The 14,678-nt window shown below is 37.3% G+C and overlaps 1 protein-coding gene across 1 annotated transcript in view; it reads left to right on the forward strand.

Annotated features, from left to right (window-relative positions):
• The window catches only part of LOC118833855 (cytochrome P450 3A24-like), a 44,478-nt gene extending 32,744 nt beyond the window's left edge, over positions 1 to 11,734 (forward strand). The window contains exons 11-13 of the mRNA XM_036741271.1: positions 1,494 to 1,720; positions 10,199 to 10,361; positions 11,212 to 11,734. Coding sequence (XP_036597166.1) covers positions 1,494 to 1,720; positions 10,199 to 10,361; positions 11,212 to 11,307 — 486 coding nt within the window. The 3' untranslated portion in view covers positions 11,308 to 11,734. The remainder of the gene's footprint in view (positions 1 to 1,493; positions 1,721 to 10,198; positions 10,362 to 11,211) is intronic.
• The last annotated feature ends 2,944 nt before the right edge of the window (positions 11,735 to 14,678 follow it).

Here is a 14,678-nt window from a genome sequence, read left to right on the forward strand (position 1 = left end):
TAAAATAGAAACTGAAAGATTTCACCAATCACCTCTTGAAAAAGATCACAAAAAGAAAACTCCTAGGAATGTTGTGGCCAAATTCAAGAGCTCCCAGGTCAAGGAGAAAATAATACAAGCAGCCAGAAAGAAATTATTTGAGTATTGTGGAAAGACAACAGGATAACACAAGATCTATCAGCTTCTACATTAAGGGATTGAGGGCTTGGAATATGATATTCTGCAGGTCAAAGGAGGTAGGATTAAAACCAAGAATCACCTACCCAGCAAAACTGAGTATAATGCTCCAAGGCAATATTTGGATGTTTAAGAAAATAGAGGACTTTCAACCTTTCCCTAAGAAAAGACCAGAGCTGAATAGAAAACTTGACTTTGAAATACAAGAAACAAGAGAAGCATGAAAATGTAATCAAGAAAGATAAATCATAAGGGTCTTACTAAAGTGGAACTGTTTTGTTTACATTCCTACATGCAATGATGATGTGTGTAATTCATGAGACCCTTGTCAGCATTAGGGTAGTTGAAGGGAACATATGTACATACATACATATATACATACATATACATATAAGAGAGAGAGAAAGGGAGATAGAATGGGGTAAATTATCTCACATAAAAGTAGCAAGAAAAAGCAGTTAGTCAGAATGGAAGAGGGGGCAGGTCAGGGGGAGTTAGTGAATTTTGATCTCATGGCATTTGACTTAACATATACACTCAGTTGGGTATCCCACCCCACAGGAAAGTAGGGGAAATAGGATAAAAAAGCCTGGATTTTAGAAAGGAGGGCAGATGGGGGAGGAGGTAATCAAAAGCAAACACTTTTGAAAAGGGACAGGGTCAAGGGAGAAAACTGAACAAAGCAGGACAGGATAGGATGGAGGAAAATATAGTTAGTCTTTCACAACATTACTGTTATGGAAGTGTTTTGCATAATGATACATGTGTGGCCTATGTTGAAATGCTTGCCTTCTTAGGGAGGGTGGGTGGGGAGGGAAGAGGAGAGAGAATTTGGAACTCAAAGTTTTAAAAGCAGAAGATCAAAAAAAAATTTTTTTTGCATGCAACTGGGAAATAAGATATGCAGGCAATGGGGGATAGAAATCTATCTTGCCCTATAAGAAAGTAAGGGGAAAGGGCATGGGGATGGAGTGAGGTGACAGAAGGGGAATGGGGCAATCAGAATATATGCCATCTTGGAGTGGGGCAATGGTAGAAGTGGGGAGAAAATTCATAACTCAAAATCTTGTGGAGATCAATATGGAAAACTAACAAATATTAAATAATAAAATATGGAATTAAAAAAAGCATTTCATCCATTCAATACTGAAAATATATTTATAGCTTTCTTCTAGAGGGTATTCCTGTAATATCTGGTGACCAGATCTCTAATGGGGCTGGTATAGACTCATTCTGAAACCAAGTGAGTAAAGGCAGATGTGATATCACCTTAGCACCCAGAATTTAGTAATTAAAACTGTTGGTTCTCTTCCCAGGAAGCAGTCACATATGATGCCCTGCTACAGATGGAGTACCTAGACATGGTGATACATGAAAGCCTCAGGCAGTTTCCCATAGTTCCCAGGATGGAAAGGGTTGCTAAGAAAACTGTTGTGATCAATGGACTAACAATTCCTAAAGGCACAGTGGTGATGGCCCCAGCCTTTGTCCTTCATCATGACCCAGAATACTGGCCAGAGCCAGAGGAGTTCCGCCCTGAAAGGTAAACACATATTTTTTTTTTAATAAAGGAAAAGGTTACTCAACATGATCAATTGTGACAGGTTGGAGAGAATAATGAAGTTGAGAGGCAGGATCAGAATTCGAATCCTGTTTTTGTCTTGCTTGGATTGATGAATCTGGGTCTGTAACTTAAACTCTCACAATAACCCTGCATAATACTTAAATTACTATTTCCATAGCTCAGACATAGCCACTTTAGGCATTATTGTATCTGCTTTATAGATGAAGGAATTGAAGCTTATGTACATGAAGTTACTTGGCAGTAGCCCTATAGCTAAGAAATGTCAGAAGTAGGTTTTGAATGCTTGACTCTGTTAGAGTTTCCAAGTTGAAAAATGAGGCTTTAAACTGTATGCCAACTGAGATCCCTCCTGCTTTAAATTCTGTAGTATGTGATTCTTTTAATTAGTTATTTTGTTGTTCGTATATTCTGGCATCAATGCAAACATATGTAATTATTTTCACAAGTCACTTATTTCTAGAGATTTTCAAGCCCTTGGTACTGACTAAGTATTTTAAGGCATATCAGACAGAGGACGTGGTGCTACATTCAGTCAGGAAGACCTGAATTCAAAGTCCGCCTCTGACACCACTTAGCTGCATGGCTAAGGACACCAATAATACCATTCTACACAGAGAATCTCCCAAATATTTTCATCCTCCTTAGACCATCCATTGCAACCCCTCTTTCCCCTCTTTCAGCTGAGAATTTTCCATCATATTTTCCTGGAAAAATGGGGCTATTCACAGTGAACTCTTTCTCTCCTCTTCCTCATCTCCCATCACTCAGAGGCTTTCTGCCATTAGTCCCTCCTTTATGCCAATATCACAGGTTGAACTAACCCTATTCCTAACCGAGGCTAACTTCCATATTTGGTCAAGTGATCCCATCCTTTCTAATAGATTGCCCCATCTATCATGCTCACTAATATACTTGTGTTTTTTAATCTGTCCCTGTCTACTGACTAATTTCTTCCTGCCTATTAACATGCCTGTGTGTCTTCTATCCTAAATAAACCTCCACTTGTTCCTTCCCTCCCCAATATTGTCCTATATGTCCTCTGTCCTTTGTAGCTAACCCCCTCAAAAAGTTTACAATACAACAAAAAGGTACAAAGTAGGTGCTTCCACTTTCTCTGCTTTTATGTTCTTCATCATTGGATTTTAAAGAATTGTTTAAAATCTTTTTTTCTTGTTGTTCAGTCATGTCTGACTCTTCATCACCTCATTTGGTGTTTTCTTGGCAAAGATGCTAGTCATTTACTTTCCTAGATCATTTTACAGATGAAGAAATGGAGTAAAACATGTTGATCTGACTTGCCCAGTGTCACACAGGTAGCAAGTGTCTGAGGTCATATTTTAATTCAAGTCTTTCTGACTCCAGTTCTAGCTCTCTATATACTGTGCCACCCAGAAGCCCCCCAAAATCTTTAGTCTAGTTAAAATGATATTGCAAGAAGGTATCAACAGTTTAATTTCTTACATTTCTTAGTAATTCTAGGTTTAGCATCTCTAAAATAATATTAATATTAGAATAGATTGTTGAGAGTCTGTTGAAATTTCTGCCTTTTAAGGCTAATTTGGAAATTTTTAAAAAGGTAAATAACATATTGGACCCCATGATAGGAAGAAATTGTTCTGAAGACAGACAAGCTGTTCTTTACAGGTTGTCACTGTCTTCTTATGGCAGATCTCTTGATGTCTCCTTTTTAATCTCCTTTTTATATTTTAAATTGATTTTCATAATTTTGATTTCCAAATTCTTTTGCTTCTTCTGGCCCTTCTACACCTATTCAGAAGTCAAGCAAAATGAATCAATTTTACATGTGAAATAATGAAAAAAACGTATTTCCATTTTAGCCTTGTGCAAAAAAATCAAGAAAAATAAAGTGAAAAAACCCCACGCTTCAGCATGCATGCAGAGTTCATAATTTCTCCCTGTGGAGGTAGATACCATTTTTCATAGTAGCTTTGGAATTAGTTTTTGATCATTGTATACTTTGATATTAATCTTGGATCTCTGTAACTAGCAGGGTAGCTAAGTAGTTAATCATTATACAATTTGCTGTGCAAATTGTTCTTCATTTTGCATCAGTTCATATAATGCCTCCCAAGTTTTTCTGAAAACATCTTCTTCATTATTTCTTACAATATTACAATATCCCACTTTTTCCAGCCATTCTTCAATTGCTAGATATCCTCTCCACTTGAATTTTTTGCTACCACAAAACTGCTGCTCTAATTATTTTGTACATATGTATTTACCCCTTTTCTTTGATCTCCTTGGGATACAGATAAATAGTGGTATTGCTGGTTCCAAGGGCTTACAATTTTATTGCCCATTGGAATGGTTAGATAAGTTCACAACTTCACCAACAGTGTTCTAGTGTACCTTTTTTTCCACATTGACTACAGCATTTGTCATTTTTTTCCTGTCAGATTAGCTAATATGAAAGGATTGAGATGGTACCCCAGAGATGTTGTAGTTTGAATTTCTCTAATCTAATCTCTAATTTAATCAATAGCAATCTAGAATATGTTTTTGTGTGACTACTTATAGCTTTAGTTTTTTCTTCAAAAAATTGCATCCTTTGACTTTTGGTCAATAAGATATTGCTCTTATTTTTACAAATTTGCCTCATTTCCTTATATATTTAAGACCTTTATCAGAGAAACTTGCCATAAATTCCCTGTAACCCAAATTTTCTACTTTCCTTCAAATTTTGCCTGAATTGGCTTGGTTTGTGCGAAATCTTTTAAATTTAACATAACCCAAATCATCCATTTTACTTTGTAGGATCCTCTCTATCTCTTGTTTGGTGACAAAACCTTTCCCTATCCATGCATCGGAAAGGCAATTTTTTTCTATGCATTCTTAATTTGATTATGATATCACCTTTTGTGCCTAAATTATGTACCCATCTTTTCTTTATCTGGCTACATAGTGTGCGATGGTTATGTATGCCTAGTTTCTGCCAGACTGCTTTGCAATTTTCCCTGAAGTTTTTTTTTAATAGTTTATCAAACATTGGACTACTATGATCATTCACTTATGTATATTGTGTACCTAATGTATTTCACTGATCAACGACTCCCTTATACACTACTGGGAAACATCTTTTTGATGATTATGGTTTTGTAGTGTAGTTTGAAAGTTGTTAGCACTTTGATTTCTTTATTAACCTTTTTCCAATGATTATCTTCATATTCTTGAGCATTTGTTCTTCTGGATGTATTTTGTACTTTTTTCTCCCTGTGCTATAAAATAATTTTTAGTAGTTTCATTTGTATGGCACTGAATAATTAAATTATTTTGAGTAGAACTGTCATTTTATTATGTTGGTTTGACTTATTCATGAGCAATTAATGTTTCTATGTTGGGGGTCCCCGACCAGCAAGGACCCCAATCTCGGGACGCAATGGACGAGGCGGGAGTCAAGGTGGATGTAACTCATTTTATTGGGAGAAATCCTCCATTTTTATAGGGTTTGCACTACATGAGCAGAAGCAGGGGGCCAATGGGTAAGGGGATGACAGCATGGGAAGGAACAGAAATGTTGCATTATAGGTATATTGTTGTACTTTGTTCTGGTATGGGTATTGATATAGGGATGGGAAAGATTAGGACTGTTGCAAGATAGTTTCTGTAGGGGTATGGGAACAAAGGGGGATACTGTCCTACAGTATCTATGGGGGCATGGGAATGCTCGGGCATGTTGCAAAATGGCATCAGAGCTGTATGAGCTACGTGAGGCATGAGGCAGGATGTCCCCGTAAAGTATCAAAGATATTCCAGTAAGTAAAGTAACAAAACATTATGTCAGACATGGTGTTAGGCACTGGTTCAAGAGTATTAGATAATGGCCAGCTGGATCCCTCCTTCTGGGCTTGTGAGTCCTTTGTGGACAGACTCTGCCTGCATGTGTAGGACGACTACAGGGGCTGCTAAGGGCAGAGGCCCACCCTCCGGGCGCCTGCCGTTCCAACTCCTACTAAGCCTGTCAGGTTTTACCCAGGAAACAGGCCAAGTGCTAGGGTCCTAACAGCCCCGGGGTCGGCACCAACCACTTACATTTTTACTGTAGTTTAGAGCTACCTTTATTTGTGTGAAAAATCTTTTGTAATTATGTTTATATAGTTTCTGTGTGTTTTTTTTTGCAGGAAGACTCCCAAGTATTTTGAGTTTTCTACAGTCGTTTTAAATGAAAGTTCTGTTTCTATCCTTTTCTGAATCCTGATGATTTATGTGGATTCCTTTTATATATTGCCAGTTTGCTGAAGTTGTTAATTATTTTGACTAGATTTGGTTAGTTTGATTCTCTAGCATTCTCTAAGTACACATCTAACTATATTCAAAGAGGGATAGTGTTTTTTTTTTTCCTCCCTCATTGCCTTTCCTATTTCTTCAATATCTTTTTCTTGTCTATTGCTATTGCTGACAGTTTTGGTACAATACTGAATAATAATGGTGATGATGGACATCCTTGTTTCACCCCTGATCTCATTGGGAAGACTTCTAGTTTATTGCTATTATAGATAATGTTTGCTATTGGTTTAAAAGATACTATTTATTGTTTAAGCAAAGCTCCATTTAAAATGGTATGGGAGAAACTGGGCATAGACTAATACCTTACACTGTATACCAAAATAAAGTCAAAATGGATTCATGATTTAGGAATAAAGGCTGATATTATAAGCAAATTGGGAGAGCAAGGAATAGTGTACTTTTCAGATTTATAGGGAAGGGAAGAATTCATGATGCAACAAGAGATAGAGAGCATTTCAAAATGACAAATGGATAATCTTGATTATGTTAAATTGAAAAGCTTTTGTATAAACAAAGCCAATGCAACAAAGATTAGGAGGAAAGCAGAAAATTGGGAGAAAATTTTTACAAGTTGTGTCTCTGATAAAGGCCTCATATCTAAAATATACAAGGAATGGAGCCAAATTTGTAGGAATACAATCATTCCCCAACTGAGAAATGGTGAAAAGATACGAGCAGGCAGTTTTCAGAGGAAGAAATTAAAGATATCTATAGGCATATGAAAAAATGCTCTAGATCACTATTGATTGGAGAAATGCAAATCAAAACAACTCTTAGGTACCACATCTCTCCTGTCAGATTGGCTAACATAACCAAACAGGAAAATGATAAATGCTGGAGAGGATGTGGGAAAATTGGAACATTGTTACATTGTTGGTGGAGTTGTGAGCTGCTCTAGCCATTCTGGAGAGTAATTTGGAGCTATGCCAAAGGGTTATAAAAATGTACCTATGTTTGACCCAGCAATACCACTTCTAGGGCTATATCCCAAGGAGATAATATAAGTGGGAAAGGGACCTGTATGTACAATACACTTATAGCATCTCTTTTTGTGGTGGCAAAGAATTGGGAATCAAGGGGATACCCATCAAATGGGGAATGGCTAAACTAATTCTGGTATATGAATGTAATGAAATACTATTGTACTATAAGCAATGAGGAGCAGACTGACATCATTATAACCTGGAATGACTTATATGATCTGATGCTGAGTGAGGGGAGCAGAACCAGGAGAACATTATACTCAATTACAGACACCTGGTATCTGTAAGGACTAACTTTGATAGACTTGACTCCTCTCAACAATGCAAGGTTCAAAGACAGCTCTAAAAGACTCATGATGAAAAACAAACTATGCACATAAAGAAAAAGAATTATGGAGTCTGAATGCAGATCGAGGCAAACTTTTTGATCTCTCTTTTTTTCTTTCATTTTTGGTTTCATCTCTCCTTTCTCATAATTCATTCCACTGGTTATAATTCTTCTTTATAACTGGATTGTAAATAAGTTCAGTGAGAAGGTGTATGTAGAACCTACATTGGATTACATTCAGTCTTGAGGGAGAGGGGGCAGGAGAGAGATGGAGAGATAATTTGGAACCCAAAAACTTGTGGAACTGAGTGTTGTAAACTAAAAATAAAAAATCAATTTATTATTAAAAAAGAAAGCTTCTCCAGTGCCACCACAATATCTGTCCTTCTACTTTGCTCTCATGACAAATGATAATACCTCATAAATATAATAGGAATTCAAGATTTCCAAAGGATTTTTCCTTGTAGTTCACCTGTGAGGCACATAGTTGGAGTACTGATATTATCCCCACTTTCCAAGTGAAGAAATTGGGGTGCAGAGAGGTTAGGTAACATGGTAGAAGTGACACAGCTCCTATTCTCAGGGCTGATACTTAAATCCTGATATTTAAACTCTCAAGTGAAGTACTCCTTCCACCACACATACTGCTTCTCAGCTTGATGAGTTACCTTTATAGGATGCTTCATGATATGCATTGTGTTGCTATAGTTTCTTTATATTCCTCCAAGCAGTTCCTGTTTTGGGCCAACGACTAGAATATGGGTATTTTTTGTCATTCTACCATAGACTTCAGTGTTGCCATCTCTGTTGTCTGGGAGGCTTGGCAACTGTGTCCTTAGAGTTTTCTGGAACAAAATGGAAATTGAGGTTGGGTATAAGGAGTCCTTGCGGAGCTGTGTCCATAAGCAGATTTCACTCCCCCACTGCCTCACCCAGAAAAAAAGAAAAAAAAACCAAGGACTAAAGAGAGTTTTATGATCTCTGTCCTGGGTTCAGCTATCTCTGGAACTCTTGGCTCTAGTTCTAGTGAATCTATTTACTTGCTTTTAGAAACTTAACACAAAGTAAAGTAGCTACCACCTTCTATGGCTTCAGCCAATCATTAAGCAAGTATTTAAACATTTCTTATCAATATTCATTTGAGTATTTTGTCAATAGTTTTCTTTCTCTTTGTTTGATCTTCCTGGTTTAGTTATCAAGACTGTATATTCCTGGCCTGGAAAAAAATGTCTTAGCTCATCCTCTTTTTGAATATGTCATTTTAGAATTTGATTTGATATGTTATTTTAACATTGTTTAGAGGAGAATTTTGGGAGAGTTCAGCTGGAGTCTTAGAATTCTGCTTCTGATCTTATCATTTCACTGAAACTGGTTTCTCCAGCTACCAATGAGCTCTTAGTTTCCAAATGTAATGACCTTTTCCTCAATCCTCATTCTCCTTAACCTCTTTGGAAACTTTGACATAGTTGATCATTCTCTTAGATACTCTTTCCCCTCTAAGTTTTTGGGACCCCTCTCTCTCCTGGTTCTCTTCCTTCCTATCTGACCACTCCTTCTCTGTCTCTTTTATTGGGTTTTCTTCCAGATCACAGTCTCTAATTCCTAGGTGTCCCTCAGGGTTCTGACTTGGACCCTCTTCTCTTCTCCTGCTATGCCACTTCACTTGATGAGCTCATCAATTCCCATAGATTTAATTAGCATCTTTATGCCAATGATTTTCATATCTACCCACCTTGACTCTCTACTGACCTTTAATGTGTAATCTCTAGTCCCCAAAAGCCTTTTAGACATCTTGAACTAGATGTCCAATAGACATCTTAACTTCATTATTACCAAAACATTATTCATTATCCTTCTCTATAGATACCCTCCCAACCTTACTTATTTCTGGCAACAACATACTCCCAGTCTCTCAGATTCACAGCCTTGGAATCATGCTTGACTACTCACCATCTCTCTCCCCCTCCCTTCCCCATAACCAATCTATTGCTAAGGCCTGTTAATTTCACCTATGCAACATTTTTCAAAAATATTCTCTTTTCTGATGCTGCTCCCACTCTGTTGCATGACCTCATCATCTGGCATTCAGATTACTGTGATAGGCTGCTGGTGGGTCGACCTGCTTCAGATCTCTCCCCACATCAATTCATTCTACATCTAGCCATGAAAATGAATTCCTAAAGTGCAGGAATGATCATGTAACACCCATCCTCAATAAACTCCAGTGGCTCCTTAGTGCCTCCAAGAACAAATACAAAATTTGGCATTCCAAACCTTTTATACACTAGCCCTCTAATACCTTTTCAGTCTTCTTCCACTGTATGCCCTGACACTTACATTTTCTTCTAATTTCACTGAACACTTTGCTGTTCCACAAAGAAGAAACTCCATCTCAGCTCCAAATATGTTCTCTAGCTGTTCTCCTTGCACACCCTGTTCTATTCTGACTTCTGACCTCCCTGGCTTCATTTGAGTCCCAATAGAAATCCTACCTTCTATATGACTGTTTCCTCAACCCTTCTTAATTTCAGTGCTTTCCCGCTTTAATTATTTCCCATTTATCCCGTATAGATTCTTTTTTTTTGCATGATGACTCTCCCATTGGATTTCAAACTCCTTGAGGTCAAGGAATATCTTTTGTCTCTTTATGTATCACCAGAACTTAGCAGAGTGCCTGGGAAAGAGCAGGCACTAAATAAATGTTTTTTGGTTGATGGATAGATGCATCTGTTTCAGAATCTGATTCATTGTTCTTCAGACAAGACTTATATCTTCTTTTTTTCCACTCATCTCTTTTCTCCTGCCATGTTGAAAAAACAGGTTCAGCAAGGAAAACAAAGGGAGCATTAACCCCTATGTGTACCTGCCCTTTGGTGCTGGTCCCCGAAACTGTATTGGGATGAGATTTGCACTTATGAATATAAAACTTGCAACTAGCCGACTCCTGCAGGAATTTTCCTTTAGAACTTGTAAAGAGACACAGGTGAGCAGTCACATCTTTTGTTTCAATACTTAGAATGGGTTTTATTGAGATGATTTTTATTTTCAAAGTAGAGAAGTATCCTATGCCAAATTTTATTCAACGCAATTTGCCTGTTTATTGTTAGCAGGCTATTAAGGATTAGCTTACCATTATTAAGATGGAAATATACAGAAGGCCAAGAGAGAAACAAAGTGTTTTTCCTATATAATTAATTGGATTTAACTATAGTAAGAACAACATAAATACAAAATTCCTAGTTGCAAACAGCATAGTTTTTGAAGACCAATGAATAGTAGCCCCCTTTTAATTCCTTTATTTTATGAGAGAAAAAATATGTAGTATTAAAGATAATTGGGGTGAATAAAATCTCTGAATTTCAGCAAGACGCTTGATTCTATATTATGACAGACTAGTATTAATAAAACTTAAGGATATAGTTAATATATATTTATTGACTGATTGTCTATTTTCGTAGAGTTTCTGAGATCAAACTTACATTATGTCTCTATTATAATCATATCAATCTAACACTCCTTTGCATGACACTCTAGCTGGTTTCATCTTCATTATTTTTTTTTTGGAGTGTGGAAGGCAGGGCAATTGGGGTTAAGTGACTTTCCCAAGGTCACACAGCTAGTAAGTGTGTTAATTGTCTGAGGCTGAATTTGAACTCAGGTCCTTCTGACTCCAGGGCTGGTGTTCTACTCACTGTGCCACCTAACTGCCCTGTCATCATTTCTATAATCTTATTTTCCATTGGATATAATTAACACTTGTAACTACTTCTCTTTTCCTCTGTTGTTTGGTATTGGATAGTTATTGAATTCTATTTTTTCCTTAATGGTTGCAGGTTCCTCTGAAGCTGAGCAACCGGCCACTCATTTCACCAGCTGTACCCATTGTCCTGCAGGCTGTACCAAGGACCAAACAGACAAACCAATACTAGAAATTCTCCTTCTCATTCTACTCATTCCTATCTACAATCATGCCCAAGATTTCTCTTCTAGTCCAAAGCCATGGAATCCTAGGATTTTAAGAGGAACTTAATTTACCTTATGAAGCAAACAAAGAAAAAAGATTTTTTTTTTTACCAGGAAAATGAGTACTTATGTATTTCAGATGGTCTTTTGCACTCTAAGGACCATTGTATAATGTTCAATAGTGTTATGTCACATAAAACGATCCAGCTGAGCATGTTCTAAATGAAATAAAACCCAGTAGACTAGTACCACTTGATATTACTAGGTTATAGTGATACAATTGATGTACATTGAGAAACCACAAATTGAGTGTCCGTTCAATATTTTTATCTTTACTACCAATATCTTTACTGTATTATTATTTCAAATAAAAAACTTTGAACTTTTGGAAAATGTAAATGAAATAAAAATATTACTATTTGCTGATTTACATCCGTGGTCTTCCAATGTATTCACACATCTCAGATAATCTTGGCTCATAAATTACATCCTCCAGGTAAATTAGGCATTTTTGCAGTTTGCATAAGCTCTCATGAGCATGGTACTAACAAGAAAACAATTTCTGCATTCACTGATTGCTACCTACAATACAGCTGTGTCTATCTCCAAGCTTTGGGGAATAAGTTGTGCTGGATCAGTGAATGTTGCAGATAGCTAAAGGATTGCAGCCAACTTATTTTAACTCTCTTCATTCTTTTTCCTTTTTTTTTGGATTAATTTTTTAATATTTTTAGTTTTCAGCATTGATTTTCACAAGAGCGAATTACAAATTTTCTCCCCATTTCTACCCTCCACCCCCTCAAAGATGGCACATATTCTGGTTGCCCCATTCCCCAGTCAGCCCTCCCTTCTGTCACTGCACTCCCTCCCATCCCTTTCTCCCTTACTTTCTTGCAGGGCGAGATAGATTTCTATGCCCCATTGCCTGTATATCTTGCTCCCTAGATGCAGGCCAAAGCTTTTTTTTGAACATCTCTTTTTAAAACTTTGAGTTCCAAATTCTCTCCCCTCTTCCTTCCCAACCCACCCTCCCTAAGATGGCAAGCAATTCCACATAGGCCACATGCATATCATTATGTAAAACCCTTCCACAATACTCATGTTGTGAAAGACTAACTATATTTTGCTCCTTCCTAGCCTATCCCCCTGTATTCCATTTCCTTCTTTGAGCGTGTCCCTTTTCAAAAGTGTTTGCTTTTGATTACCTCCTCCCCCATCTTCCCTCCCTTCTATCATCCCCCTTTTTTATCTCCTTCCTCCTTTTTTCCTATGGGGTAAGATACCCATTTGAGTTTGTATGTTATTCCCTCCTCAGGTCAAATTCAATGAGAGCAAAATTCACTCATTCTCCCTCACCTGCCCCACCTTCCCTTCCTACAGATTTGCTTTTTCTTGCCACTTTAATGTGAGATAATTTACCCCATTTTATCTCTCCCTTTCTCCCTCTCTCAATATATTCCTTTCTCATCCCTAAATTTGATTTTATTTTTTTAGATATCATCCCATCATTTTTAACTCACCCTGTGCCTTCTGTCTCTCTATATCTGTATATTCCCTTCAGCTACCCTAATACTGAGGCCTCATGTATTATACACATCATCTTTCCATGTAGGAATGTAAACAGAATGGTTCAACTTTAGTAAATCCCTTATGATTTCTCTTTCTTGTTTACCTTTTCATGCTTCTCTTGATTCTTGTGTTTGAAAGTCAAATTTTCTATTCAGCTCTGGTCTTTTCACTGAGAAAGCTTGAAAGTCCTCTATTATATTGAAAATCCATATTTTGCCTTGCAGCATGATACTCAGTTTTGCTGGGTAGGTGATTCTTGGTTTGAATTCTAGTTCCATTGACCTCCCGAATATAATATTCCAAGCCCTTTGATTTCTTAATGTAGAAACTGCTAGATCTTGTATTATCCTAATTGTGTTTCCACAGTACTCAAATTGTTTCTTTCTGACTGCTTGCGGTTTTTTCTCCTTGAACTGGGAGCTCTGGAATTTTCTGACAATATTCCTAGGAGTTTTCTTTTGGGGATCTTTTTGAGGAGGATCTTTAAATTTCTATATTGCCCTGTGGCTCTAGAATATCAGGACAGTTCTCCTTGATAATTTCTTGAAAGATGTTATCTAGGCTCTTTTTTCATCATGGTTTTCAGGTAGTCCAATAATTTTTAAATTATCTCTCCTGGACCTATCTTGAGGTCAGTGGTTTTTCCAATGAGATTTTTCACATTGTCTTCAATTTTTTTCATTCCTTTGGTTCTATTTCATAATATCTTGGTTTCTTATCAAGTCACTAGCTTCCACTTGCTCCAATCTCATTTTTAAGGGAGTATTTGCTTCAGTGGTCTTTTGGACCTCCTTTTCCATTTGGCTAATTCTGCCTTTCATGGCATTCTTCTCCTCATTGGCTTTTTGGAGCTCTTTTGCCATTTGAATCAGTCAATTTATTTATTTAATATATTTAGTTTTCAGCATTGACTTTCACAAGAGTTTGAATTACAAATTGTCTCCCCATTTCTACCCTCCCCCCACTCCAAGATGGTGCATATTCTGGTTGCCCTGTTCCCCAGTCAGCCCTCACTTCTGTCAGCCCACTCCCCTACCACTCCCTTTTCCCTTCCTTTCTTGTAGGGCAAGATAAATTTCTACACCCCATTGCCTGTGTATCTTATTTTCTAGTTGCATGCAAAAACTCTTTTTTTTGTTTTTGAACATCTGTTTTTAAAACTTTGAGTTCCAAATTCTCTCCCCTCTTCCCTTCCCACCCACCTTCCCTAAAAAGTCAAGCAAGTCAACATAGGCCACATGTGTATCATTATGTATAACCCTTCCACAATACTCGTGTTGCGAAAGACTAACTATAGTTTGCTCCTTCCCAACCCATCCGCCTTTATTGAATTTTCTCCCTTGACCCTATCCCCTATCGAAAGTGTTTGTTTTTGATTACCTCCACACCCGTCTGCCCTCCTCTCCATCATCCCCCCCCCTTTTTTATCTTCTTCTGTCTTCTTTCCTGATGGGTAAGATACTCAATTGAGTATGTATGGTATTCCTTCCTCAGGCCAAATCCGATGAGAGCAAGATTCACTCATTTCCCCTTCAACTGCCCTCTCCCCTCTCCCCACCCAGAACTACTTCCTCTTGCCACGTTTATGCGGTATAATCCACCCTGTTCTATCTCTCCCTATTTCCCTCTCTCAATATATTCCTCTCTCATCCCTTAATTTGATTTTATTTCTTTTAGATATCTTCCCTTCATCTTCATCTTTCTCTCTCTATATATATATACACATACATATATACATACATGCACACACACATATACATATATATAC

Source organism: Trichosurus vulpecula, chromosome 1, assembly GCF_011100635.1.
Source record: "Trichosurus vulpecula isolate mTriVul1 chromosome 1, mTriVul1.pri, whole genome shotgun sequence".
Classification (NCBI taxonomy): domain Eukaryota; kingdom Metazoa; phylum Chordata; class Mammalia; order Diprotodontia; family Phalangeridae; genus Trichosurus; species Trichosurus vulpecula.